The following is a 27952-nucleotide window of genomic DNA, read 5'->3' on the forward strand; positions in this document are numbered from 1 at the left end:
TCACTAAGGCAGTTTTCAAGTTGGAAGTATTCTCCCCTCTACCTTGGTCTGTTAACTTTGTAGCTGATAACTTCCTGAAGAACGTTACTTTGTTGTCCACTTCAGCAGCTTCTGAAAATCTGTGGAAGGTCATGATGCTGTGCAGTAGTGATGGGAGATACTAGTTAAGTCTCCCATTGTGATTCCTCTTTTGGTACTGCTCATAGCTCGCCATCTGATGCTGGCCTTAAATTAATAAGGTCTTCAGTGGTGAAGGAAGGGTCAGTTTATCTCTTTCTGGTTCTTGTCTCCTCAGCAGAATTGCAGGGGCAGGAGCTCAGGGTGGTGGAGGGTTATGATGGAAGGGGTGATACAGGGAATGTCAGGTGCATGCTGAAAGCTTGTCTCAGCACAGCCCTGTCCTCCTGCAGGATGATTGGCCCCATATGCATGGCAGTTTCAGTCTACTGGAGGAGCAAAGAACAAGCTGCCTCTAGGCTTTATTTACTGCTGAAGCATGGAGGCTCTGGGGTTAGTACAATGTCCGCTCTGCAGCGTTTGTGTGTGTATGTGGGAAGGGACAGGAGACATTGAAGCAGAACTAGTATGACCCTGCACAGGAGCAAAAGCTGTGGGGACTGTAGTAGTGTCAATGCTTGCTTAATTCTGGCTTTTGTCAATGAATTGATCTAGAATTGCTGGGCACTGGTATCTGTAGATCATTCATCTTGCAATTTTTCACCATACTGCTAGTCTGTCTCATCTTCCAAGCTGAGAGAGGAGAAAGCAGACAGGAAATCTCATCCAGCTGATATTTACATGTACATCACGGACTTTTAATTATTTTTTTAAACCCTTTCTCAGTTTTCTTCAATGGCTCATGCTCTCCCATACTGCCTTTTTCTGTTAGGAAAAAGGAGCAAATGAAGAAGGAAGCTGGAAAGAAGGAAGTAAACGAAAGGCTCCTGTTCCATGGAACCAAGGGTGCCCACCTGGAAGATATCTGCATAAACAACTTTGACTGGAGAACTTGTGGAAGCAATGGAGCCAACTATGGAACGGGTATGTAGGAAATGACTGAGTGTCAGACCTTAGAACCCCCTGATTTTGAAGTCTTTAAAGATGAAGAACCCCCCCCACCCCAAACAAAAAAAAAAGAAAAAAAGAAGAAAGGTAGGAATTGGTGTTAGCATCTTCCTTCTCTCTGGGAAGGACAAGAATTTGCTTTGTGCAGGGGTATGCTTTTTCACAAGGTGTTGAGGGAATTTGAAAAAGCCCCTGTAGCTGGAGGTGGGATCTTCTAAACATTCAAGGTCATGATTTAGACTTGCCAGAGAAATAGCTGCTACTCATGGCAGGGAACAAGAAGGTGTGCATTCCCTCAGTATGATCATGGAAGGTCTTTGTGTTTTCCTGTCTATCCCTCTAATAACAACACACATACTTGTTGTGTTTTTATGCTGTGTTTGGTTTTTCTTTATAATTATTCCTATAATAGCAAATTCCAAATAGAAGTTCTGAGGTGAAACCCTTTCTCTTGTAAAATAAATAAGTAAATGCACTCTACAGTATTGTGTAAACTGGGTAAGAGGAGACCTGAAAGTTGGGTCAAATGCCTCCTGAAAAAGGAGGTGATGCTCTGTTTTCACTGTCATTTTATACAAATCCCTTATAACCATATGTTTTTTTACCTTTTTCTAGGAAGTTACTTTGCTAGAGATGCTTCATATTCCCATGAATACTGTCAGTCTGCAGTGAAACCAAACGTCATGTTCATGGCTCGTGTATTGGTTGGAGATTATGTTCGAGGCAGGGCAGACTACGTTCGCCCGCCAACAAGGTCTGCTGACGGACTTTGGTTTTATGACAGTTGTGTGGACAACGAGTTAAATCCCTCCATTTTTGTTATCTTTGAAAAAAATCAAATTTACCCAGAGTATCTGATAGAATATAAGGAGGCAGAAAAAAAATGTATTATATCTTAAAGTGATCAGAGCTGTTTGTATCCCTCATGTTATCTTCCAAATTGCAGGTGTTCTCATATTTCTTTTTAATACAACATTTTTGAATGTTAATCCAAAGAATTTTTGTGTTGAGGAGGACTGGCAAAACAGATGTTATATCTGTTGAGACTAATTTCCTTGTCTTCTCCCTTTCTCTCCCAAATGAAGCATAGACATTTGGATAACCATAGCAGAAAAATCAGAATCATGGGACAGGAAATTGAATGCTACAACTTCTGTGGATAAATAATTGTAAACACATTTTCTTGGAAATAGAGTAGAGAGGATTTCTCTTTATAAACAGGTTTGGTTAAGAGAATAATTAACGGTATGGTAGTTTTTAAGCTTTCTGTTTTTTAGCAGTTCTCAAGATTCTAACAGCATTTTGCAATGCTGAAGGCTTTGTAGAGACTTGAAAATTCTTTTCAGTGCAGAATATGACTGTACTCGATCCTCTTGTCTATCATGAATCTAAACAAATCAGTGTACGTAAGAATGACTTGACTTAGTTTTCAAAGTGCTGTTTGTTAATACCAGTACTAGTTTCAAGTTTAAAATGGTAAAACAAAGAATGAAAAGTTTAGTTTAATTTCATGTTGTAAATTCTCAATTGGAGAAGTTTCGTCTGTACAACGGCAGCTGCTGTTTTGATCAGGAAATTGCTGGATCAAATTCTTTTTGCAGATTTGCAGTAACTTGCTCTGTGACCTATAAAGAAATACATCTGGAGTGAAACTATGAAAATCACAACCTGTGAATAAGCTAAACTAAAATTTGGTGGTTTGGCTGCAGCTAATGGTTGTATGTACATAAAGGCTGTGTGACAGTCAGCTAGGCTTTCAAGTGAATGTGGCCATGTACTTTCTCACTGTGAACACTTGCCTAGCAAATGCTGTAGGACCAGAGAAACATCTTAAGAAACATTGATCTTTTCAGTCCTACTTGTGTATGTTAATTTTCGTTTTTCCCAAAATAAAAAATAACTGGAAGAGACCAGTTATTTTATCTTGAGGCCAGTGGTAGAACTACTGGCCTAAGGTATTTCGTATATGTGTTTTGTTGCACACAGTGCATTCATTTGAGAATTCACTGTCAAGTGTAGTTCCTCTTAGTACTTCGAGCACAGTGATCCTGGATACTGATTAATTTGGTCCATTTTTTTTTTTTGTCTTTGTCAGTGAGGTACAACCATACTAACAGTGGTTAAACCCTTTTAATTAAGTTAGATGTTTTTTCTCATCCCAAAAGGATAATGTCATATAGAGATTCTACTGAATTTTACTAATGAATTTGTAAGTAAATTGAAGAAAGTAAAACGATATTCTTCTGTAGAAAGATATTCTGGCAGTGTAGCTATTGAGACAGAAACTGTTGCTGAGGCTAAAGAAAGACTAATGGTAATTTAAGATAAGCTTTACAATAACATGAATAGCTTCCTAGTAATTTGCATCTTGAACACAAGTCTGTCAATCCTGTGTACTACTCAAATTCTCAAAGTTACCCGAGAATGGGAAAATATATAGAACTGGTATATCTTATTAGAATGACTGTTTTAGAACTAAATGAAAACATATCAATAATGCACTAAATGGGAAGGTTTTACCTATATTCAAATTCTCTCACTTTTGGTTTGCCTGTAGAGTTCCTAAATCACTGGGTTTTGGCATGTTTGCAAATAAAATGTGTTTTCAGTCACTTTTCAGCTTGTTAATGTGCAGTTTGTCTCTATGTGTAAAAGGATGGCAAAACTCAACACATCTAGTAAACTAGCTACTTAATACATATGCTTACTGTCTTCCTTTCATCCATGTTTCTAAACTGGGCAACTGTGTGGATGTAGTTTTGCATTTTAGTGTAGATGCTCAGCACCAAGAAGCCACTTGCTCACTCTCCCCAGATGGGATGGGGGAGAGAATTGGAAAGGTAGAAGTTCAAGAACTCATGGGCTGAGATAAGGACAATTTACTAGGTAAAGCAAAAGCTGCACATGAAGCAAAGCAAAACAAGGAATTCATTCTCTACTTCCCACCGGCAAGCAAGAGTTCAGCCACTTCCAGGGAAGCAGAGCACACAGAGCAGTTCCTTGGGAAGAGAAACACCATTGCCCCAAACATCCCCACCTTCCTCCTTGTCTATCCCAGTTTTAGTTGCTGAGCATGATGCCATATGTTATGGAATATATTTTTGTTCAGACTGCGTCACCTCTCCTGGCTGTGCCCCCTCCCAGCTCCTGGTGCGCACCCAGCCTCCTTGCTGGCAGGGCAGCATGAGAAGTAGAAAAGTCCTTGGCTCTTTAAAATTAAAAACATTGGTGTGTTATCACCACTATTTTCATTAAAAAATCCTAAACATAGCATCATGCAAGCCTCTGCAAAGAAAATTAACTCTATCCCAGCCAAAACCACAATAACTGAGTATATTTATGTAAATTAACTTTGTAGCTAAGATGTCCTTGATATTAAGTACTATGGTAGTTTGGTTAGGCTCCATGTAATTAACGGCTGCTATGAGCAGCTGTTTAAAGTCAAAACAAAAAATAAACAAACAAACAAAAAATAACCAATAAGGCAAAATAGTAGCAGAACTATTTTTAAAACGTGGGAAAAATGTTCAGGTATTGACTTATTCTAAGGACGTATTGGAATATCTAGATGAGTAACTCTCAAAGAATTGAACTAAACACTTGCAAGACACAGCGCTGCACTTCCCTCCCTCTCCCCACGACCTGCCATAATCTGCAAGACAGGCAAGTATATGGAGAATGAAGTGAAATGCTGACAAATAAACAAGTCAGTCCAAACTACAAAATCTAGAAGGACAAGGGAAGAAATTGGAACTCCAGTGCTGTGCTTCACATTGTCAAATTGCACTTCCATAGTGTGGCAGGAAATGGGAAACGTGCTGGGTAGGGCTAAAATTCTCTGGTGCACAGGATACTGGCTATTTAATCAAAGGGGGTGGGGGGTCAGACTGTAGATGGGAGCTGCTCTGAGGAAAGAAGACAAAAACTTCTGTGTGGGTAACTGAGCTGAAGAGAGAAGAAAGCTACAAGAACAGGCACCCAGTAATCCTTTGCCCTTTGAGCTTGTTAAAAGACCTAGTGTGGAAGAAGACAGGAATAATGCTTTATGAAACATCCGGGCAGCCACAGTGCTGAATTATGTTTCCAGTTGTTGCTGCAACAAGCAAGCTTCAAGGTAAGACCAAATCAAAGTGTATTCATGATAAAGTACATAATTTTGGAAACAATTATTTTCATTACTAGTGACTCTGAACAGAAGCCACGTTTGCTTATTTCTGGCAATCCTAGCATTGCCTATTAAGCATGCCACTTGTGGGCTGTATTCTTCATAGCATCCTAGAATGGCTTCAGTTGGAAGAGGCCTTAAAGACCATCCAGTTCCAAGCCCCTGCCATTGGCAGGGACACCTCCCATCAGATCAGGTTGCCCAAAGCCCCATCCAACCTGGCACTGAACACCTCCAGAGATGGGGCATCCACAGCTTCTCTGGGCAACCTGTGCCAGTGCCTCACCACCCTCTAAGTAAAGAATGTCCTCCTTATATCTAATCTAAATCTCCCCTCTTTTAGTTTAAAGCTATTACTCCTTGTCCTATCACTCCACTCCCTGATAAAGAGTCCCTCTCCAGCTTTCCTGCAGGTGCTGGAAGGCTCCTATAAGGTCTTTTAGGAGTCAGCACGATTCTTAGTTAAGTTCTTCCTCTGGTTCTCCTATTATTCACTATGTGTTTTGTTATTTATTTTCTATAATAGTAATTGAAAATGGTTCAGCACAGCATGGTGAAGCAAGACAGATTGAACAGAAAGACTGGTTGTATCATTTCAAATAAGAAGGGGATGACAAGGCTGAAAAACAGAAATGCTCACTTATAGCAAGATGTGTAGAACTAGCTGAATGAAAGAGCTTCTAGTCACATTCATGGAAGAAAAGAGAATGCATCCTACTATAAGTTTACAAACTCGAGTCAAACAACTCATTTAAAAGCTTCATTCATACAGGCAAAGACGCCATATACTTGCTGCTCAACTGAGGACATCTTTGAATTTATTAATGTAAAGCAGACAGAATTCTAAATCACATTATATCAGGAGTACTAAAAATATCACTCTTAGATTTATGTAGCAATGCATCACTTACACTACACAATTCATAAACAGCCAGCAGATTTCTCAGACTTTTGTTGCATAGGAAGATTTATTACATCCCTTGAGTAAAAATTTATCTGTCTAAAGTCATTGCTTGACATGCCATGATTAAAAATTAACAGTAAAAAAAAATGCACTAAATTTATCACTGAGTGAGCCAATCACAGCCATGGCTGGACAGATAAGGTAGTGACATACCTGAAGAGCAGTGAACTATGACTGTCCACAGGATTCAAAAGGCTGCAAGCAAGGACTGAAATACCCTTATATGGTTTCACAAATTATCATTTTTTTTAAAACTAAGCTGTTTCTTCCTCAAGTGATGGTTGGGGGAAGAAGGCAGGCAGCAAGGCACTTGTATATCTTAAGCCCCTATTATGTAGGAACTCCAGGGCGAACGTAGGGCCAGCTATGCAAGTGCTTTAGGTCAGAAGCATTGTGTGTGAAAAGGGGCTACTGTGGGACACGTGGAAGAGCCCAAGCTGGATAGGAAGGAGGAGCAGACATGTCCTGGAGTGCTTGTAGATACCAAAGCCAGAGCTTGGGCAATTAAAGGGTGTGGCATTTCTACTCAGGAACAAGAACAGAAGGCATTAGATTTGGTTTGAAAAACTATCTTCTCTCCATTAGGGATTTCTGGATTACTGTTGCAAGACAAGCTTTTAACTCTGCTACACTGCAGGAATTGAGAGACACAAGAACTTCATGGAGCTTTATGTCTTCCTACTTATTTGCAACACCAAACCTCGTCACATCACTTGCGCCAGGACAAAGCTTTGTGACAGTTCCCATTAGCTCTCTTTCTGGGGGAGTCCCTTTGCAGTCTTCACCTGCACTGAGATGCCCCAGTGTTCCTATAAAGCTCATGAACATTGGCTTTAAACCTTACATTGCTAAACAAAGTATCCCATGCTGTTGAGATGCCAGTAAGGCCTGAGTTATCAGAAACTGAGCACAAAGATTCCAGCCCAAATTACCATTCAGAGACAGCGCTGTTTTAGCTGAAATCCAGGCTTTTTCATTTTTTCCTGAAAGATTTAAAGGTGCCAAGCAATCACCCACATTAAAATAGTCCTAACCAGCAGTCAGCCATTGTTCCTCTTGTCTGGCTCTTTCACATTGTAATTTCAAGAAGTTCTGGGATTCTATCTTGAAATCTAACATTTTGTAAGAGACAGTTTAAAAAAAAGCACCTGGAAAAAGATCCTGAATGCAGACAGATCTGTAATGCCAGGGTAACTCATGCCTTAATGGACTGGAAGCTTGATATGGAACTCCATTTATGCCTGTATTGGCTCTGGCCCTGCATTTGCCCATCTGCGATGCTGAGAAGGTCTATTTGAATTACCTGAAATGTTTACTCACTATTTAACATATTAATGAAGTAATAAACCAGGCCAATGAATGACTGAAATCCAGGCACTGTTTCTGTACTGAATATTATTAGGATCGTGGGCACTTTCAAGGAAATATACCAGAAAAGAAGTGCCTCAGGATGCTACAGATAGCTGTGTATTATCAGCAGGTATTCTTATTTCCTCGTAGAATCATCCAAGATATAACATGAAATGCAACAGCTTTATATCTTTTAAGGAAATTGTCATCAGATCTCTAGTTCCTAGGGTACTCTTACTCACTGTGATTCTCTAGCATGGGCTACAGCATAGCACTCTTCCACTCCCTGCACCCAGACTTTGATTGCTAAGCCCATTGCTATCTCAAGCACAGAGGACAGATTTAAGCCATTGAATGAACTGCTGCTGCCTTCCTCATAAGTCGCTCTGTCATTGGTGAATTTGGTCTCATCACATCGCGTTCCCTCAGGAGGCATCTGAGAAAGGAGAATAGGTAGCAGATAAATGGGATGAAGGTCATGAGTACAACATCATTTTTTCCTGTAAGATCATCTGCAGTGTCCCTATAAGAGATAGAAAAGAATACCTAAAGACCTGGTCTTGAGGTGCAGATTTCCTTTATTGGAAACATTTAGCCTTGGCAGTAAGTTTAGGCAGAACAGCATACTTCTTAGCACTGACAAGAGACTGAAAATGAGCACTCAGGGTGCACAAAAGAATTATTTTGATTTTGGGTCTAATATTTATGTTTCAAAGAGACTTCAGGAGGGGAACAGGCAAGGCTTTCCACTGTCCTGAGGATCCATTCTTTTAAGTGCACAGGCAGGCCCAGTTGATGACTTTCAACAGAACTCCATACAGGTCAATGAGCAACATCTGTGATTTCTGCCCAGCAAGACACATGTAATTTGTACTGAGGCAAGCTCACATCAGACTCTGTTAATCATATTTCCCAGTAAAACTGATGTTATTATTAGGATGGACTTGACTTTCAGCAGTTTGCTGAAGTTTAGGAGTCCATTAAGTACACAGACCAGCAGGCAAGAGGCCACTGTTTAAGACAGAAACCCTCTGAAAATCAACTGCCCTTAAAAAAATATAGATAAATCATCCAGACTGTAGGAATGCACATTTGGAACCGAAAGCAATTGCACTTTTTATCTTGATAAATGTAGCAACATTTAACTATGAATGCTTGTGTGTAATTTCAGCACTAATTGAGTATACTTGCTACTACTCTTGATTTTTGAAAACTACTATTTCCATAAAAAAAAATCAGGAAAAATACTCACTTAGCAAGGTTTTGTTTGGCTTTTGATTTACAATTTAAAGCAGCATGAATCAATAACTGGTTGAAAACATCTCTCTGAAAACAGAAAAGAAGTTAGCAAAAATACAAATAAATAAGTAATTTAGACTTAAATGAACATCAATACAATGGTTACAATGTCTTGTTTACCAAAAGCCCCCGAGGAAAACATTTTCTCGTTGACACGTTTAAATAGCTAACACTGCTAGTAAGTGTTTGTAAACAGGATTCAGTCACAAGCACAATTTTTCATTTTATAAGAATGAAGTGTTATTAGTAATGTAAGCATCAAAGGGAGGCTACTGGAAGAGGATTAAGTTGCATCAAAACATCTTTTATTGACCTCCTTTACCTGAGCATTACTGCCTCCTAGTTGGATTAGCTGGTAACGGATTGGGTACAGCAGGTCTACTGCTTTGTCACAATTTCCTTTTTCAAACTCCATAAAAGCCTGGCACAGTGGTAACCCCAAACTAGGAGCCAGGGAAAGCTCATGGTCTTCACAAGGTGCTCTGTAGAATGAGAAAGTGGTGAACTTGCATAAATCAAATGATAAACATGCATATTTCAGTGCCAGTCCGTCACTGCCTGCAGACAGAATTATTCTTTTTACCCTGCAAAGCCTGATATTTCAGGTACCGTACTTGGATAACATTTTTTTTGTGTGGTTATGTTACCTTCACCTCTGTTACTCATTAATCAGTTTTCATTCCTCTGCACATATTTGCAAGTCACAAGCCCAATGCCTCCTGCCTTTGCAATAAATAGTTTGGGCTAAGAAAAAGGCAGAACATTCTACACTAGTTTCTCTTCTGATCTTCTCACCAGAACATCCTATTGCTAGTTCTTTGACTGTCCTCGTCATTGCCAAAACTGGCAATCAGTCTCTTGCAGAGAGCTCCAAATATTAATCTTTCAAAACAACTTGCCACGCAGCACAGTGCCTCACCATCGTTGTAATACACACTGCATTCCCAGTGACAGCTCTCAAAGTTTGCTCTCTTATTTTAACCACAATAGACTGTTTTTAGATGCAAAAACAGCAAGGGATTTTAGATAGCACTTGTTTTTCTTTTTTTTTTTCTTTTAAATGCTTGTAACCTAACCCATCTAAGAGTGAAAGAGACATAGAGCATGACAATAAGCCTGTAGAAGAAGTAAGTATACATTTTGGTAGACACCCTTCCCAATATTAAAAAATGTAAAAATATAAGTAGCCAAATTGTAGCTGTTTGGTCTATAGGCAATACCTGCAATGGGACAACGTGGAATTGTTTTTCTGCTGCTACAGAAGGAGCTGACAGTGATCACACCTTGACACTTGGAGGCAGTGCCATTTAGGTGCCAAAAGCTTGGTTGGCAGTACCAGAAGGGGAAGAGAGCTTTTTGACCCCAGCAATACAAATTCATTTCTAAGAATACAGAGCACAGGTCAATGCTATGAATTCCATTGGTTGCTTAGAATAGATTCTTCTCTAAATTTTCAAATTAAGTCTTTAACATTGAGGAACCAGCCTAGTAACTTTAGTCACTGGTTTCTGTTTAAGGTGCTTGCAACGACAGCTGAAAGCCACACTATTGCCTTAAACTTACCAAGCCAAAAATCTGATGATACAAAATGTACACATTGCTGTAAACAGAAAGCTATGCAACACCTCAGTAAATGCCCCATTGCTACAATTAACTCCTTAGATAAATAAATAAATTAAAAAAATGTGTGTATCTGTATGCTTTCTCTATAAACAATCGAAATTTCTTTAAAGATCTACCTTTTAAAGCACTAAGCTTTGCCCTAAATATTCTCTTTGAGTCACTATTATAAATTTCCCTTATTGTCCTCTAGGTCAATGATGATTTTTATGTATACAGTGTTGCCCTACGTGTTTATCATTCCTTAAAATGCATCTTCCTCTGGAAAGTTAAAAGTGTATAACGGATGTGTATTTTAAAGAAGTGGTCTGAGATAGCTGAAAATGATGAAACAATCTTTCATTTAAACAATTCTTCCAGCTCTCAGAGAAAATGCACAGACATCAAAGACTGGTTTTTACTTCCTCTTGCAATTGATCTGAAGTATTGATTCATGAAGAACAATATACGCCCCTGCATTAACTAACATTTCTATCCATGAAAATAAACATGGGATACCAACCACCAGAGAGCACCATGGAATTCTTTTTTTTTTTTTTTTTTTAAAAAAAGGTAATTCTTGTCAACTTTAAAGCCCCAAATGAATTTTGTCTGCGTCAGTTTTCTGACTGCTTTTTAAACAAATAAATAAATAAAAAAGCCACAAGTAAAACACATCTTAGATATCATTTATACGCATGAATACAATATATTCATGATGCACAAATTAATCCACTAATCCAAACCATTAAAATAATTTCTTCATCTCACAGTCAGTTTTCTGAAATGACAAAATTAAGCTTCATAATGCTTCAAATTATAGCTAAAAATGTGCAGCTCTATTACTACAAAAGGCTGAACACAGGCAAAAGGAAACACTAGGTGGAGAGATAAGTAGTGTGTGTTCATTACAGCTTTCCTGAAGTGTGTGCAGTTTTACACACTTTACATATACTTACATATCAATATAATTATATGAAAGATATTCACTGTCTCCCACTTCAGTCAAATCAGACACGCTTAGGCTTGATTTGACAGATCCTTGTTTTCATAACTACTCTTAAAAATTACATTTATTTTTGGTTAAGGTATTATAGTCAGAAACAAATAGTGAGAATTTCAGATTCTTCTTCCTCCTTCTTTTCTAAGGGAAGGGAAGCAATAGATGCTGAAGCAGGGGAAAAACAAGTTATATGGGGGAAGAACCTAGAACTGAATGAAATTTTTAACTGGCAATTTAACTGGCAATGATTGCCATACCAGCAATCATGGGCTTGGAGCAGGATAAGCTGAAATTCCTAAGATGTTATGGCCAGAAAGCAGGAGTGGAAAGGTGGTAGTGTAACTCAAGAAAGTGAAGCCGGGCAAACAGGGATGTTATTTGACTGCAATTTGTGACTTTACCAGCCTACCAAGCCCATAGGTCAGGTTTGTGTTCTCAGACACAATCTCTCCAGATATCAGCAGCTTTCTATTCACTTTCAGTTGTTCAGCATTCATACATTGAAAACCACTACTCGCACTTATGTGAGAGATTTCATTAAGAGTAACTAGACGTAAATTTGTATTGGGTAAGTACTAATCTTTTTTCTCCCCCATGTTTGCCGCAGAATCTAATCAGGTGGTCTACTGTTTACAACTTTGTAAATTACTAAATTTTGTACTTAAAACTATACCATTTAAACCAGTAACTTGTTTTTAGGATCTATCACCTGCATTTACATAATCTATAGATCAACCCCTTCAAAAGAATTACAATCATTTACAGTTATTCAATACACAAGAGAACATAAAGAAAAAACATTGTTTAGCTGGAATACTTCGATATTCAAATTTTGCACATAATTCAAAGCAAAATACTCTCTAGAACTGCCTTAGCAATATTTAAAAATTGCTTTCCTACAGAGATACTTCACAATGCACCAAATAGTAGCTATTAGAATATCGCTACCAACTAACGGTCCATGATTAAAGAACTTTTTAAAGCAGAGCAGAAATAACCACCACAGAGAGCTAACATATATTGTGCAATGTCCTCATTACTATATGGGTGAAATACTTTACTTATTGTATGTAACATAGCTTAGTATGAACTCATCAAAAGAAAATACAAAGCAAATGTTCACTTAGTGCTCATGACTTCAAATGTAAGTGACTCTTGCTTAACAAAACAGAAGCCCCTCTAGACAGTACTCATAAAAATAATTATAGGGATCTTCTAATTGTACATCAGCTGATAGTGGGACAACCAGACTTGTCCCACTAACACTCTAAGGCAGAGAAGAGTATGTTGTAACACTTCTGCAAGCCAGAGGCATTACCGCCCTGAAGTTCAGAGGACAAAATACTTTTTCAGTATAACATTTTAATTCAATTACTTACTTGGCAAGTTCTTGAAGAGTTGTTAAAAGCTCATCAGTAGTTTTGTGGTCTTTGGCTCCAAGGGAGGACATCAAGATGTGTACATCGTTAAACAGAAGAATGTGATCTTTGGTGTGTTTCTTTGTAATCTTGAGAACATTGTCCCACCTGTCCCCAAGCTTTACACCTATGAGTAAAAGATATTTTTTTCAATAAAAATACCACATGCAAAAGCATCACTTTGTAATCAGCATCACACAGCACAGATAGCACTGCTACTAAACTCAAGAAAACAGACCCTGGTGTGGCAAAATTATATGATAGAGTAATGCTTAGTTACAGTCTGTCATATCTGGGCAAAGGGTTTATTGACCGTCAGTAATTTATTGCCAGTATTCTAGACTGCATTAAGCGAGGTTCTGGCTTTAATACAAGATTGCTCGTGTCTTCTGGGAGACGATGTTCATAGTGAATTGCCTGTAGCAATCAAATTATACAGAGAGATAAGATGGATTCCATAAACAAACCTAATGCACCATTAGTGTTTCAGTAAAATATTATGAAACCCTGCACCCTCCAACCCCACCCTTCACGAACTCCAGTGTGCAAATTACAGTTTTAAAAAGTTGAGAAGAAATGACACAGAGTTATGAGAGTACACAAAAGCCAGAGGCTAATAGATGTGTACTAGCTATATCAATCAATATCAGAATATAAAGTATTTAATTTGAAATTTACTTCAAGGAAGCTCTATAGCGTTTTAGAGGCTAATGTACTCAATTATTCAGCCTCAGATCTCCAGGGACAATATAAGTTAAATTTTCCAGAAAAGAAATATGTGACCTCTGCTAGCTTGAGCTGAATGAAATACTGTGCTGCCATGGGAAAAAAATATCTTGGAAAGAAAAAAGGTTATGCATATGATGTGGATTAACCCTGGTAGGCAGCCAAGCACCACCCAGCAGCTCGCTCACTTGCCTTCCCCTCAGTGGGATGGGGAGAAGAATCAGAAAGGCAGAAGTGAGAAAACTTGTTGGATGAGAAAGACAGGTTAATAGGTAAAACAAACGCTGTGCACACAAGCAAAGCAACATAAGGAATTAATTCACTACTTCTAATCAGCAGACAGATGTTTACCCATTTCAAGGAAAGCTAGGCCTTGTTATGTTTAACAGTTAATTGGGAAGACAAACACTGTATCTCCAAATGTCCCCTCTTCCTTCTTCTTTCCCGAGCTTTTATTGCTTAGCATATCGCCTTAGGGTATGGGATATTCTTTTGGTCAATTAGGGTCAGCTGTCCTGGCTATGCTCCCTCCCAAATTCTTGTGCAACCCCAAGCCTACTTGCTGGCAGAGCAACATGAGAAACGGAAAAGGCCTTCATGCTGTGTAAGCACTGTTTAGCAATAGCTGAAATATCTGTGAGCTATCAACACTGCTTTGATCATAGATCCAAAGTATAGGACCATATGAGTTACTATAAAGAAAATTAACTCTATCCCAACTAAAGCAGAACAGCAAAATATTATAAATTTCGCATTGAGACTTTTCTCAAGAAAAGAATTTTAAGATTTCTTCTGTAACACTGACGAAGCTTGCTCTGAAAGTATCTTTAAAAACTTCTCCAACATGCCAGGATGTGTATTGTGGGGTGAGGGTAGGGAGGGGAAGGCAAAAAGAAAACTGTTCCTCTTGCAGATTAAGAAAGAACAGTTGGATATCCTACCTTCCAGACGAAGCCTGTACAGCATTGAACAGTTATCTACTATATCCAGCATGCTTCCACTTGACAGGCACTGAGGAGCAATCTGTAATCACAGGTATTCATAAGCTGCCCAACTGATGTGCTAGCAGGAACTTACTCAGATAATCAAACTTATATTCAAAATACAGAATTAATTTTATCTTTTTATTCATCCAAAAATACCTGTCTGACAATAGCCCTAGTTGCTTCTTTTCTGAATGTGGTAATTTGCAGTGACAAACACACAAATTGCTTCATTGGTGTTGTTTTACATGTTATGGAGTTAAACTCAGTAAGCATGGAAGGTCATCAAGGTGTTTTTTTGTTTGTTTGTTTGCTTCCAGTATAGTGCCATAAATAGTACTTCATTTTGCCAGATTTAGTAGACCGGAATCTGCACAGCAGCTTTCTTAATGACATTATTTTTACAAACCTTACAAAGCTATTATCCTACCGAATTTGATAGTACTTATTTACTAAGATTGTTTTGAAATCTATGCAGTAAAGAACCATAACATATTAAGTAGAAATAAAAAGACATGTTTTTGTTGACTTAGTAGCTAACATGCAAAAATCACTTCTTTATAAAGGTAACTTGACTATACAAGAAAATCATTTCACATCCTTTTAAAAAGTTTTTTTTTCAGGGGCATTTAGACCTACACATCATGAATAAGAGATGTGGACACCTGGAAAACAGTACCAACAGTGCCATTACAGCTCCTTCAAGCAAAAGTGTAAGAAAGGCTTGAACTGTACAATATTTGAGTATTTGGGGCATTTCACTAGTCGACAAACAGCTTTCCAAACAACAGATATAAATAATATATATGTATGGCAATTGCAATAGGTTTCAACTTCATGCAGAAGGAATAAAGTATGTATTGTGGTCTTAAGCATGTTCTCCAGTAAAGATTAAGGCCCCTACTCACATGATTGTCATAAATTGTCAAAGCAGCCTCATATTCCCCCTATAAAAGCAAACAAGGACCGTATGATTAACATTCAGGTAGAGAAAACAAGAGTGATGGGTAGTAACCAAACATATAAATACAATTAATAAGTGCCATATTACTTCACTGCCTCATGACTTGTTTAAAAAAAAAAAAAGTCAATGAATTCCCTGAGGCCTGAAAAGAAAGAACAGAGCCTAAGATAAACTAGGCTTTACTAGGTAAAATAACCAGTATGCTTAGGTTTCATTTGATAATGAGAACTAATCCTGCCGTAGGTTACACATGAGGGAGAAAGACAAGGTGTTACCTCTTTCTAATCTTCCTTTCAGGTTTCTTTGCAAAAATTACTGCATCATAAAGTTATGCAAAGAGGTAGGAATAAAACTGATGTTAAGCAGGCTATACAAAAGCTGTATAATAGTGTTAATAGTGCTGAACATAAGCAAGTTATCTTGTTTTCTGACCAACGTATGGCACTTTTTCCATGATGTCACATTTGTCTCCCAAATGAATTGAGACCCACAAGTACAAAGAATTATCCAGTCCAAGGAAATTCTGCATTGCAGCCTGATAGGTTGGGTAAGTTGCAAATTAAAGGGTTTCAATAAATTTGATCTCTCTATAAGAACAAGAATTAGTAACATTAATAATGAATAACATTAAATATTAGTAACATTGACTAATAACATAAGCTACCAAATTTAGAGCTGTCATACTGCCTCTTTTCTAGAGTCAGCAAATTTTGAGGTCAACAACTTAGTACTGAATTTGAAGAGAATTTTATTTTTAGACAAAGTTTTTGTCTAAAAATTAGAGATCCAGGTTCATCTTTCTATAAAATAATTGTGCCAAATGTAATTAGTGACATTATTTTATCTTTGAACATGTAATAATCTCGCAGCAATTTTTCAACATTCCAACGAAGATACTAGATCTTTGTTCAATGTAATTACAAAAAAAATTATTCTCAAAATAATTGTACTAACGAACTATCTTGTAAAAATGTCATTGTGCCATTTTACAAAAAAACCAACCCTCTAAACAGCTGAAAAAAAATATAAATGCTAGGACTGCCTTTTAAATAGCATTAGATCAATTATCTATCTGGACCATAAAACATCTGTATGAAAATGTCTCATACCTTTTCAATGAAGTATAAAGCCCAGTGCCAGTAATTATGACAAGCAAGCATATCACTGTCCTGGAAAAAATAAAATAAAATAAAAATGTTATATACAAAATAACTTTCAATTTAAATGTATCTTGACAGATTTCTGTTTTCTTCTTCATCAAAAGTCAGTACTTCAAGTGACAGAAGAGACAAGAATTTTAAATCAGCTTGCCTACTTTAAATTTCTCAGTATGCATATGCTTCTTGAAATTCAGGGTGACATCTCAAAACCAAAGTTTTTCCCAAGTCATTTTCCAGAGGAGAATTGCACTTGGATGTCTCAGAAGAATTCATGTCTTTCTCTTAGGAAAAAAGCATCTATAACAAGAGTAAGATTTGTCTAATCTAAAATTTAAGTGTCTTATTTGAAGTAACATGGCTAGGTAGTAGAGAGAGATACCCACCTTAGGAGGGCCATTCAGGCCCACCCATCTAGATACCCATTTCAGACAGAGTAAACTTATGAGTAAACTCCTTAAACTTATGTCTTACTACTGACTATGGAAGATACACTAGATACCAAACACACAGGCCGTTCATCAGATAACTAAATATCATAACTGAATATCATAAATATTCACTGAACTGTACCAACGTTGCGCTCTACTTCTCAACTGGTACCAGAATTTTAAATATTCTTTCATAGCCTACACTTCAAAACAATGTAATTGCAGTTCACTTTTGTGAGTGCACTGAGAATAGACAGACAGGAATATAGTTCCATAATCCTTTGGTGAAAATTAAGATACCAGAAAAGTTGTTCTCTCTATTCCCATTCTCCCTCAACACTTTAGTTAAATTTAATCTTCTCACAGGTGGAAAAATCTTCATTGTAATGATGAAAACTGCTTCACTTTCAGGAAGTACAAAGGTTCCCAGTGAACTTTATGGTGCTAAGACAAATCCTCTAGTAATCTTTACTTGTTTAATATTATAATACAAAACCAATATGAGCAACTAAAGTAGTTAAGTGCTTGGCATAAACCTGATAATATCATGTTTACTACCATACCACCATACCAAATGCCATATAAACAAGAACATGGGATTATATCACCGAATAAAACAAAACCTTTCTTCTGCTGCTGATTTTGAGTTCTGAATGAGATTAAATTGCTAAAGCAGAAGTGGGCCTGCAGACTGCTAAAATAAGTAAAAGCAGACTATGAGAACTCTTTGCAATAGCTCTGGAGAAAAACCTTTCCCATTTAATAACCAACAGTACTGGCACAGAGGCCTCCTCTGGTAACATAATTTGCCCCTTTTGATTTTGTGCTGAAACATACATAAAAAAAAGGCATCTTCTTTTTTGTGTGGAGAGGAACAATAAAAAATAAACTACCATGTAAAGAAAACCTTACAAATTCTTCATGACTCTTACTGGAAAGAAAGATGAATTAAAAAGAAAAGAAATTACGAATTAAAAAGAAAGAAAGATGAATTAAAAGCACCAAAAGGAGTGATAATATAGATATAGATAATATAGAGATAAAAGATCCTGGTCATTAAAAGAAGTACTAATTGTCAATTCACCAGGCCAAACATAAGCCCTTAGAAAGCCCTGCTTTTTTTTCTACGATTACATTTTAACTGGGTTCACGATGAAAAGATGGGTTCATGAAGGCTAAGATGAAAAATATTGCATAAAAGAAGTGATTATATACATTATCATTATGACAATGTCAGTCAGTAAGTCTTAACTGTACTGGAGTGGGCATGAGGGTATTCTAGACAATTCCACTTACTGATCTGGCACTTTGTTTTATTTGGATAAAGGGTGTAAATCTCAGAGGCATGGAACTATTTTAAGAAACAGAGTTCAAACAGGTTCCAAAAGTTAGGGACTGATTTCAGAAATGGTTGTTGGTAGTTTTGAAGGTGTCACCCAAACTGTCAGTCCCATGTATCACTGTTTCATTAACTAATATGTCAAAGGACAGAATGCTTTCTAAGACATCAAAGATATGAACCTGAAGAGAGGGTTGACTACATATCCAAGCTTGATATCTCAATGATTTAACTTAAAAAAAAAAAAAAAAAAAAAAAGCAAAACCATCCTTCTAGCCTCACTATCCAGCACTGTTCTTTGGGTGACATGGAACAGTGAGCTGAGATGACTCTAAAACAAACTCTTGGGGGTTCTGTCAACTTCAAACTCCACAACCTTATGCTCTGAATATTATTATCTGCTCTTCACTTAATCGTTAGGAAAAGACATGCTGTTCAACACAAATGAAAATTAAGCTTCACTTACAGCAAAGGACTACATGACAAATTAACAAAACTGTTCAATATACCACTGAGAGATACTCAAATACGTTGGATGTATGAAGTAACTTGAGTAGACTAGAAAAGAGACAAAAGCATAATTTATCTTTTCTTTACAGCTGACCTAGCATCCTCCCCTATCTAGAAGTAAACAAAAACAAACAAACAAAAAATAATCAAAAAGCTCATTAAATACATGAGCTTTTTGAAATGTTGCTTTGCCTGTGTTATCTCACAGCTGGTTCCCCTGAGGAAGTTTACATAGCTTCCTCAACTGACGCATGTTGCTCAGTCTCAGTCTAAGCAAAAAGTTTATGAAAATAACGCTGGTCATTTTACTTCTATAAACATGCGAGTATAAATAAATCAGTTTTCATATCTAATATTTCATCTTCCAGCAATGGCCATGACTTTATGAGATATAAAATATCTAGCCAGTTCCATCTGCTCAGGAAAAAGAAACTATGGCATGTGTGTGTACAAACTACATACTTGTTGAAAAACAGTATTTTTTTCAATATTTCTAGCTAAAATAAGGCAGTGTGAGAGGACAGACTTTTTGTGAAACATGGCCAACCAATGTGTTTGGCATTTGTGTAATCTCAGCAGTCCTAGTTATGATGGCTTAAAGTGATGCAAAGTATGTGTCGTTCATAATATACAATTTTTTTATGCTTCAAAATTGGCACAGATAACAGCACCACAAGCGATTTTTCTCGTAACCTGGGAAATTTACATTGCTTGTAACATGTATGGGGACAGGAATAAACTAGATGAAGAATCACAGAACTTGACTGGAGGAGATAAAGAAGACCTAGGATTTTTTTTTCAGAGATGCTATGAGAAAGTTTACCTTCCAGTTGGCTTCCGTCTCCTTCATAAATGCTAACCCTTTCTTCACCTCTGCTTTCATTTCATTTATGTGAGCTATAGTATGAACAGACCAGGCATCTGTCTGATCTATAGCCAAAGCCTGTGAGTGAAAAAGGGAAAATGTGATGAACCTTACAAACTTGCAAATAAACATATTTATTATTGCTGATATAGAAGCAAGAGACTCGTATTTATTAGCTGCACGTTAAGTACATCCCTGCACTTTTCCTACTAACCATAGCCTGGAAGACTGATTTGGACAGAAAGGAAGAAAATGTTTATTGGCTGACTTCACTTCCTGACTTCTACTGCACAGAGATGAACGTGCAGAACAGCTTCAGAATGCAGGCTTTAATGAAGATTATCAAATGATGTTTTATTTCAAAGGCATATATCAATATGAGCCATAAAAGAATTGCATACACAGGCATAACATAGCCCATAGCATAGGTAACCATTCTTGCAGGTAATCATTCCTTCTTTAAGAACATGTCCAGCTCTGACTATTGAGCAATTTACTCTTTCTCACTCCATTTTCCATAAGTTTTAGCCATTTTGTAAGGTTAGTCTCTCTTGTCACTTTCAGCCATTTGATGTAACAGAACCTTGGCAAAAACACCCATTAAAGATGAATTGTATCTGAGACTCCTGGAGGACAGGGATAATCCTGAGGACTGCAGAAAATCAGGTGTAACTATTGTCTTCATAAAAAGGGAACACACCAAGTAATTTTGATCCCCAGGAACATTGTAGGCTTAATTGCTCAATAATCCATGAATGTGCATCTGGAAAAAAAAATGGAGGAGGAACCCAAACAGGGTGGATTGTCAAGAGCAAATTACATCAAGCCAATCTAACATTCTTTAATAGGAGTAAACAGACAATTATACATGGGGGAAACAGAAAATGGGATATACACGGATTTTAGCTGTTTTGATACCATCTCACATGGCATGGTTATAAGGAAATGAAGGAAATACAGTTAAGATGAAATTGCCATGGTATGGCATAGATATAGGAATCTTTCTAAGGAATATTAATCAATAGTTCCTTGTGAAATTGTGAGAATTTCCATGCTAAACTTTATCTCTTTGCTACTTCTCTTAACAACTGGGATGACGAAGAGTCAGTTTATAGTATCAAAACACACAACGTTGATGTTTTGTATAGTGCACAAAACATCACCCAGAGATAAGGAGCATGACTAAGAATTCTAAAACGTTTTACCATCAATAACAGGCAGTTTACCTCAAGGGCAAGCTTCTCAGCACGATCAAAAAGGTTTGTTTCCATGAGTCCAAAAGAATAGTAGCCCTTAACGTAGCTAAGCAAAAGAGAAACGAATAATGCTTCATCCAGTTAGAACTAGATTTAAGATAGGATTGAAAAACATACCAGAACACACATTTAACTCAAAACAGTCCTTACAATGCACTTTATATTGAACCATGCAAAGAGCTCAGATCCCATCTATTTTAAATGTGTCTATTTAACAAAAGACCAACTCTTCTTCGTGCCCAACATGTATACTAAAAACGTGTAATCTCTTTATTGTGTTAGCCAGAGCATCACATGGAACTGGGAACACTGCGTTTTTGATTCTGAATTGTAGAGTATGTAGACAATATTTAGACTCAACGTCTACTTTTCTGTAGGTAGTCTAAACCACCACTAGCATTTTTCAAATTCAACACATTCTGAAGCAAACTGAGTTTTACCAACAGGGGAAAAAAAAAAGCACCCACAAGTGACTTAAGATTTACAGTTAGAAATGGTGAGTGGGAATGTGTCGAAACACTTTCTGGTTTGTATAAAGTGGCTATTCTGGCTCTCCCAATCCAACAGGCTGGAGATGGAAAAAACTCACTGTCAGGCTGCTGCTGCTGGTGGTAAGCCACACTGCTAATTGTAGGATTCAAAGGGTTCAAGCTTGCAGAATACAGAACAATAAGCTAGCTCTCATAGGAAATGAGAGGCCAATAGACACCAGCATGGAAATCAGGAACAAAATGCACATCACCAGTGTTTTGAGAGCTGACATTTACATCTTTGGATGAACTGGAATTTAGAGTTGCAGAGAAGAATCTAATCTCTGTAACATTCATAAAAATGCAAAATTAGATGGTCAGAAGCAAGAAAATACTGCCACCAAAATTATCTGAATATCTCAAAGGCAACGCATATGACTGTAGTCTTCTGCACTTTCTCCATTGCCCACTGAACTATACGTAAGTGCCTTTAAGTGAAGTGGCTCTTTAAAACTGGTTAACGTCATTCTAAAGTCACAAGGCATCCCCATTAAGCAATAAAAGCCCAATGTAAAGGAAAATTAGGGAAGTTATATGCTTCTGTGCATGTACATGATGCGGTCATTTTAAGAAATATTTAACTGCTATTGTATTTGCAGATTTGTAGATTGCAAAACACCACAGGATGCATCTCTGTTTCTCAAAGTATCTGCTGGAGTTTTGGTTTTAAACTCAGGAGGCAGAAAAAATCTACTAAAACATGTGGGGTACATTGCACCTGATTTATTTCATGGTTTGAGAGGAATAAAGGTTGATTTTTTTTTTTTTGGCCAAGGTATCAATTCATACCAAACTCCACATGCCTGTCAGATTGAGGACATGGGATACCTGCCGGATTTCTGTACTTCAAGAAATGTTTAATATATGGGTACTTCCTGTTGCTTTACATTTAAGTGGACAACAAGTGCACTTTTGTAACACTGTGTCCAGAAAAAAATACAAAAATGCAGTCAAAACTGCTAAGGAGTCTTACTTCCCCAGCAAATGACATCAGCATACTGTAGTTAAGAAGAACAAAGTATTTTATTTTTTTTCTAAATTGAGATAACACTGCTGGAAAAATGAGACATTTTATGGGGTGCCTTAGATTCATTATTATGTTAACATTCAGTCTATATTCTTTACCGTGCTTGTAGAAGAGAAAAGGAGAAAAGATTGTACTGGATATCAAGATACAGAGCATGGGTCTACATAAATATTCACAGAATATTTAGAAAATTATGTTTGACTATGGAGGGTCTATTCTATCTCTAAATGTTAAATGTATGTGCTGATGTATAATTTGATGCAGATTTTTACATAAAGTTAGCACCTTTCGAGTAATTTAACAGGTCTGAAAAATAAATAAAAAAATTATCCCCAAGTAATTGTTTTTATCAACTAACTGCTTGTCAGTAGATTCAGATTACCCCAAATTAACCTTGGGAAACCAAAATTTTCAGGACTTAACTAACTAAATAAAATAAATAAGAAATAAAACAAACAAACAAACAAAAACTATCCTATGTGGTACATGATGTGCCACATTTGCTAGCAAAAATTACTAACTGACCTAAAGCTCACTTCTAAAACAAACAAACCAAAAAATCACTAACAGTATCAGCAGGGATACAGGAGAGATGTTTCAGGTGTGGTCACTTATAATTCACTTGACTTCACTTACAAGCCTGTGATCTTTTCTACGTGTCTTTGTTCAACAGATCCTATCCTTTAGATGTGTTTGAAGTTAAAAAGACAAAGCATGTATACATTACACCAGATAAAGACCTATTTTTAAAACGAAGCATGACCTACCTGCTTAGAGGAACATCAGGTGTCCAGAAAGGAAAAACCCGTGCAACAGAGTCTCGCATTTGTATATGATATCCCAGGTAGAAATAAGTGTCCTGGGAAAATTTGAGGGCTAGTAAGTCCGTCGGATGGCTCTGCAGAATCTGTTCCCATAGATCACAAGCTTTGGGGAGCTGGCTAGAAATATAGAAATATTTTGAACGCTGAAAGAAGGCACACAAACCCGACTCTACGGTTAGTTCTAAACTCATGCTATTCTGAAAAAGAGAAAATTCAACATCAAAAGACTTTTTTTCTTGAAGGAATTTAAGGATTTTTTTTCCTGTAAGAAACAATGACATTATCTTCACTGTGTACTTTCTGGGAAATAATATAAAATAAATATTCTTGTGTTAAAAAAACAAGCTGTAAACTGCACAGAAAAAAACCAGAAGCTCAACCATAAATCTAAAGATTTTCCTATGGGGTTGAACAGAGTCCTGCTGTTATCTGCTTGAGGGTAGGAAGGCTCTGTAGAGTGATCTGGGTAGGCCAAATCAATGTGCTGAGCCCAACTGCATGACATGCAACAAAGCTAAATGCCAGGTGCTGCACTTGGGTTGTAACAACCCCATGCAGTGGGATAGACTTGGGGAAGAGTGGCTGGGAAGTTGTTCATCGAGAAAGGAACTGGGGGTGCTGGTTGACAGCTGGCTGAACATGAGCCAGCAATGTGCCCAGGTGGCCAAGAAGGCCAATGTCAACTTGGCTTCCATCAGGAATAGCGTGGCCAGAAACACTAGAGGAGTAATTGTCCCTTTGTACTTGGCACTGGTGACACCACACCTTGAGAACTGTTTTCAGGTTTGGACCCCCCCACTTCAAGAATTATACTGAGTTGATGGAGTGTGTGCAGAGGAGAACAAGGCTGCTGAAGGGATAAGAACAGATTTATGAGCAGTGACTGAGGGAACTGGGGCTATTTAGTCTGGAGAAAAGGAGGAGGAGGGGAGGACTCTTGGCTCTCTACAGTAATTACCTGAAAGGAGGCTGCAGCAAGGAGGAAGTTGGTCTCTTTTCTCAGGTAACAAGTGACAGAACTCAACAAAATCGTCTTAAGTTGTGCAATGTGCAACAAATTTGTGCAATAAATGGTCTCAAGATGTTTAGTTTGGATACTAGGAAGAATTTATTCACAGAGAGGGTGGTCAACCATTGGAACAGCTTGCCTAGGGAAGTGCTGGAGTCCCCATCCCTGGAGGTATTTAAGAAACCTGTGGATGTCTCACTAAAGGACCTGGCTTAGTGATGGGACTTGGCAGGTCAGGCTGATGGTCGGACTTGATGATTTTGAACATCTTTTCCAGCCTAAATGATTCTATGACTCGATAATTAATCTAGCTTCACATGCACACAGATATCTTCCCTCTCCTCTAGTGGGAATTGATCCCATAGTAACGGCTTTGGTAGCTTCCTCTTTACCTTTGCTACAAAATACATGAGGTAAACCCATGTTTACCTGTTTGTTTGACGCATAATGCAAGTGAATGATTAGCCCATACTTTCTACAGTGCAAATAAATTCATCATATTCAATGGAACAGTAAGTCCTTACAGCACTTCTGACACTGCCATATCCCATTTTTCAGAGGAAATCTTTTTTGACAAAAGAGAGGAAAGGTCTGTTCTAGACTTTGCTTCTGTGGGTCCAAGTCTGTATTATATTATACTGGACATCAGAGTACTTAAATATTAAGTATCTTAGTTCTAAACCATTTACTCCACTGACAGATCTAAGACAGATTTAAAACAAGGAGTGCTTCATGCTTTAAAAGAGAGGCCATACAGCACTTTCCCTCCTACGGTTCTCATGGAAAACTAGTCATGGTGATACAGGTTGGGGAGATAAATTTCAGCACAGCCACCAACATTGCATATTGATCCTTTGCTAGTTGTCTAGCTAGACAGCTAGGCAACACCACTCCCCAGCATCACCTCTACCTGTGGTAGCTAAAACTCTTCCCAGTCCTTTACATGTGAGGAAAGCGACAACAGAAGAGCAAGCAGGACACGTGCTAAGGCGGTACACAGCAACAGCAAGGAGATTCTGAATGACAAAACCAGCTCCTGCCCCCTTCCCCATAGGGCTAGACACTTACCCATGGGCAAACATGTCCAGCGCTGATACATGAAGCTTCTCCCGCTCACTCAGAGGCTGGGATTTTGACAGTGTCATCATTGTTCTCATTGCACTGTCCAGCTCTTTGTTGAGCCGCACTGAACTTCCAGTACCAATCAACTCCAAACCATTAGCGATGACATGTCCCATTGCTAGAGAAACCAGCCCATTACAACTTGAGCCATACAGAACTGTAGGAAACTCATCTCTACATAAGCATTAACACAGTTTTGTTTTGTTTTAAAATGGGACTGATCTGTAGTGACAGGGGACAGAAAGGCTTATAAGCCTGAAGTTTTCTAGGCCTTTCATGATAAGCATTTAAGAAGACTTCAAATGAAAAGAAAAACACAAAACCAAACACATCATCCCAGCCTGCTCTTGACTATAAAGAATCTTTACAGAGTTCTGCAACCCACTGCTTCCCACTTGCCTAAATGAAGCACGGTTAACACAAAGAGGCAAGGAATTATGCAACACTTTCCATACTAACCATTAAAGATTATACTCACTAAAATTTGGATCTGCTGCTTTTAGCTTGGAGAGACATCCCTCAATACCTCCGAGACCCTCATCATTGGCCCAGGTTGCATACTGTAAAAGAGAGAGACTGTGTCAAGGAATCCCCAACGACATTGGGCATCTTCTCCTTCTCCCAGCCACGTGAAAGTCAGAAGCAAGACAAATGATAGCAGAGAACCTTTACATTCAGATACAATTAGTTCAGTAAGAAAACACAGAAGCTGCTTTCTTTAAGGCAGCCTGGCCACCTTAGAGTAAGGTAGCCTGGCCACCACCACAAGACTGTTTTACGCACAAGTCCCTTCAGACCCCATTTTTCGTCATACCTGGGTGAGCACTGCATCAAAGAGTTTACAGGCTTCATTGCTAGCAGTGGACAGGCCAAGTCCAGCATCCTGCCAGGCCTGCACAACAAACAGATGAGAAATGAAGGATTTCACACACTGAGATGACAGACTTAAAAAAGTGGTGATGTTCTGATGTTTTTCAACTGATTATTTTTTTTTCAAAACAGGAAAAAGCTGTGAGAACAATGTTAGCAGATGCAGATACTTTTTGTGCACCTGTACATACATCTCAATTTGTTGGGTTAGCAGTGGGGATAAAGAACCAAAAATTATATAGCCTTTCAAATTCTACAATTTATACCTTACAAGGTGAGGACTACACTTAACTCCCTGCAGACAAACTTGGGCTGGTTCCTCTGCTGAAGATACACCTCGTATGAAACAGTGACATGGGAAAGGAAGACCCCAGGTTTCTATATACAAAAGCAATACTGCCTTTTCCCAAACAGGATGGCCACACAACCACTACATTTGTCACCTCACCACCTTAGGGGCTTCCCTTCCCAACTTACTCACCTAACTAATGCTGTAGTTGTCAAAACTTTTAGGGAGCCTCGCAAAGACATCTTTTCCAACAGTACTCAAAAGCTTTCTTTTCTCTCGCTGATTGGGTTAAAGGCTCACATCCCAACACTTCTAGTACTTGAGTGTCCACCTTACAAGCCTGGGAGACTACGAGTCTGTGACTGAATGAAACCCAGGAGAGCCGAGTAGGTACGAGGCAGACGAAGAGCTTGTAAAGCAGCCATCACCTTCCCTTTTCACACATGCTGGCTCTGCTGCTTCCTGCGCTCATTTCCCCTCATCCTCCTCCCTAAACCCAGAACAGACTGTCCGCTGGCAGGCTTCCTGGAGGAAAGTGCAATTGCCTCCACTCCTTTTCCTGCTTTGCCTTTCCTCTTTTGGGCCAGACCAAAGCCTTGCCCTTGCTGCTGCTTTCCTGCTGACTTTTCCCTTCTAGCGGTGTCTCTGCTGCCATGCCAGCCGGCTGTGAGCGATCCCTCCTCTTTACTCCTTTGGTTCCGTGCGGCCGTTTCGCAGCGCTCTGCAGAACCTGCGGCACCCAGAGGAGCTTTTTGCTTTTCTCCCCCAGCCCCGGCCCCGGCCCCGGCCCCGGCCCCGGCTCCGGCCACGCTGCCCCGCGGTATCTCAGCACCCCCGGGGCTCCCCCGGCCCGGCCCGGCCCGGCCCAGCCCTGCCCCTGGTCGCGCCGCTCCCCTCCCCTCCCCTCCCCTCCCCTCCGCCCCGCCGGACCTTGCAGTCCCTCAACGGCGCCATAGCTCCACCACTGCTTCTCTGACCCGGTCCTCGCGGCTCGGCAGCTCCCGGCCCGCAAGAGGAGGGGCCGCGGCCGGGGAGGGCGGGGACGCCAGAGGCAGCGGCCCGCCGGCAGCGCTCCCTGCCGAGCCCCCGGGACCGCCGCTGGGGCCCACTGCTCCTGCCGGCCATGCAGGGCCCGGCCGCCCCGGGGCGCCTCTGCAGCCCGGCGGCTTTCCTGCCCTGCCGCCGGG

General features: G+C 38.9%; 2 protein-coding genes across 6 annotated transcripts in view; one reads left to right on the forward strand and one right to left on the reverse strand.

The window, feature by feature from the left end:
- The window catches only part of LOC118250194 (zinc finger CCCH-type antiviral protein 1-like), a 26662-nt gene extending 22900 nt beyond the window's left edge, over positions 1–3762 (forward strand). For all 4 annotated transcript variants that reach the window (XM_050708405.1, XM_035551059.2, XM_050708404.1 and 1 more), the window contains 2 exons: positions 890–1041; positions 1681–3762. In XM_050708405.1, coding sequence (XP_050564362.1) covers positions 890–1041; positions 1681–1964 — 436 coding nt within the window. In that variant the 3' untranslated portion in view covers positions 1965–3762. The remainder of the gene's footprint in view (positions 1–889; positions 1042–1680) is intronic.
- Positions 1437–27902, reverse strand: TTC38 (tetratricopeptide repeat domain 38). Of its 2 annotated transcripts, XR_007707756.1 has the most exons (15): positions 27696–27812; positions 26421–26498; positions 26085–26166; positions 25553–25724; positions 23419–23592; positions 21065–21140; positions 19797–19916; positions 16646–16705; positions 15481–15519; positions 14531–14612; positions 12825–12990; positions 9166–9325; positions 8797–8870; positions 7787–7980; positions 1437–2690 (listed from the first exon to the last, which is right to left on the reverse strand). XR_007707756.1 is itself a non-coding variant. In XM_035551066.2 (14 exons), the coding sequence occupies exons 1-14, from the start codon at positions 27888–27890 to the stop codon at positions 7887–7889; spliced, it is 1572 nt and encodes a 523-aa protein (XP_035406959.1). In that variant the 5' UTR covers positions 27891–27902; the 3' UTR covers positions 6033–7886. The 2 variants fall into 2 exon arrangements, 1 of the variants encoding a protein (XP_035406959.1); XM_035551066.2 differs by lacking the exon at positions 1437–2690 and having other exon boundaries at positions 6033–7980; positions 27696–27902.
- Between the last annotated feature and the right edge of the window lie 50 nt (positions 27903–27952).

The sequence above is a fragment of the Cygnus atratus genome, chromosome 1 (genome assembly GCF_013377495.2).
Source record: "Cygnus atratus isolate AKBS03 ecotype Queensland, Australia chromosome 1, CAtr_DNAZoo_HiC_assembly, whole genome shotgun sequence".
Lineage (NCBI taxonomy): Eukaryota > Metazoa > Chordata > Aves > Anseriformes > Anatidae > Cygnus > Cygnus atratus.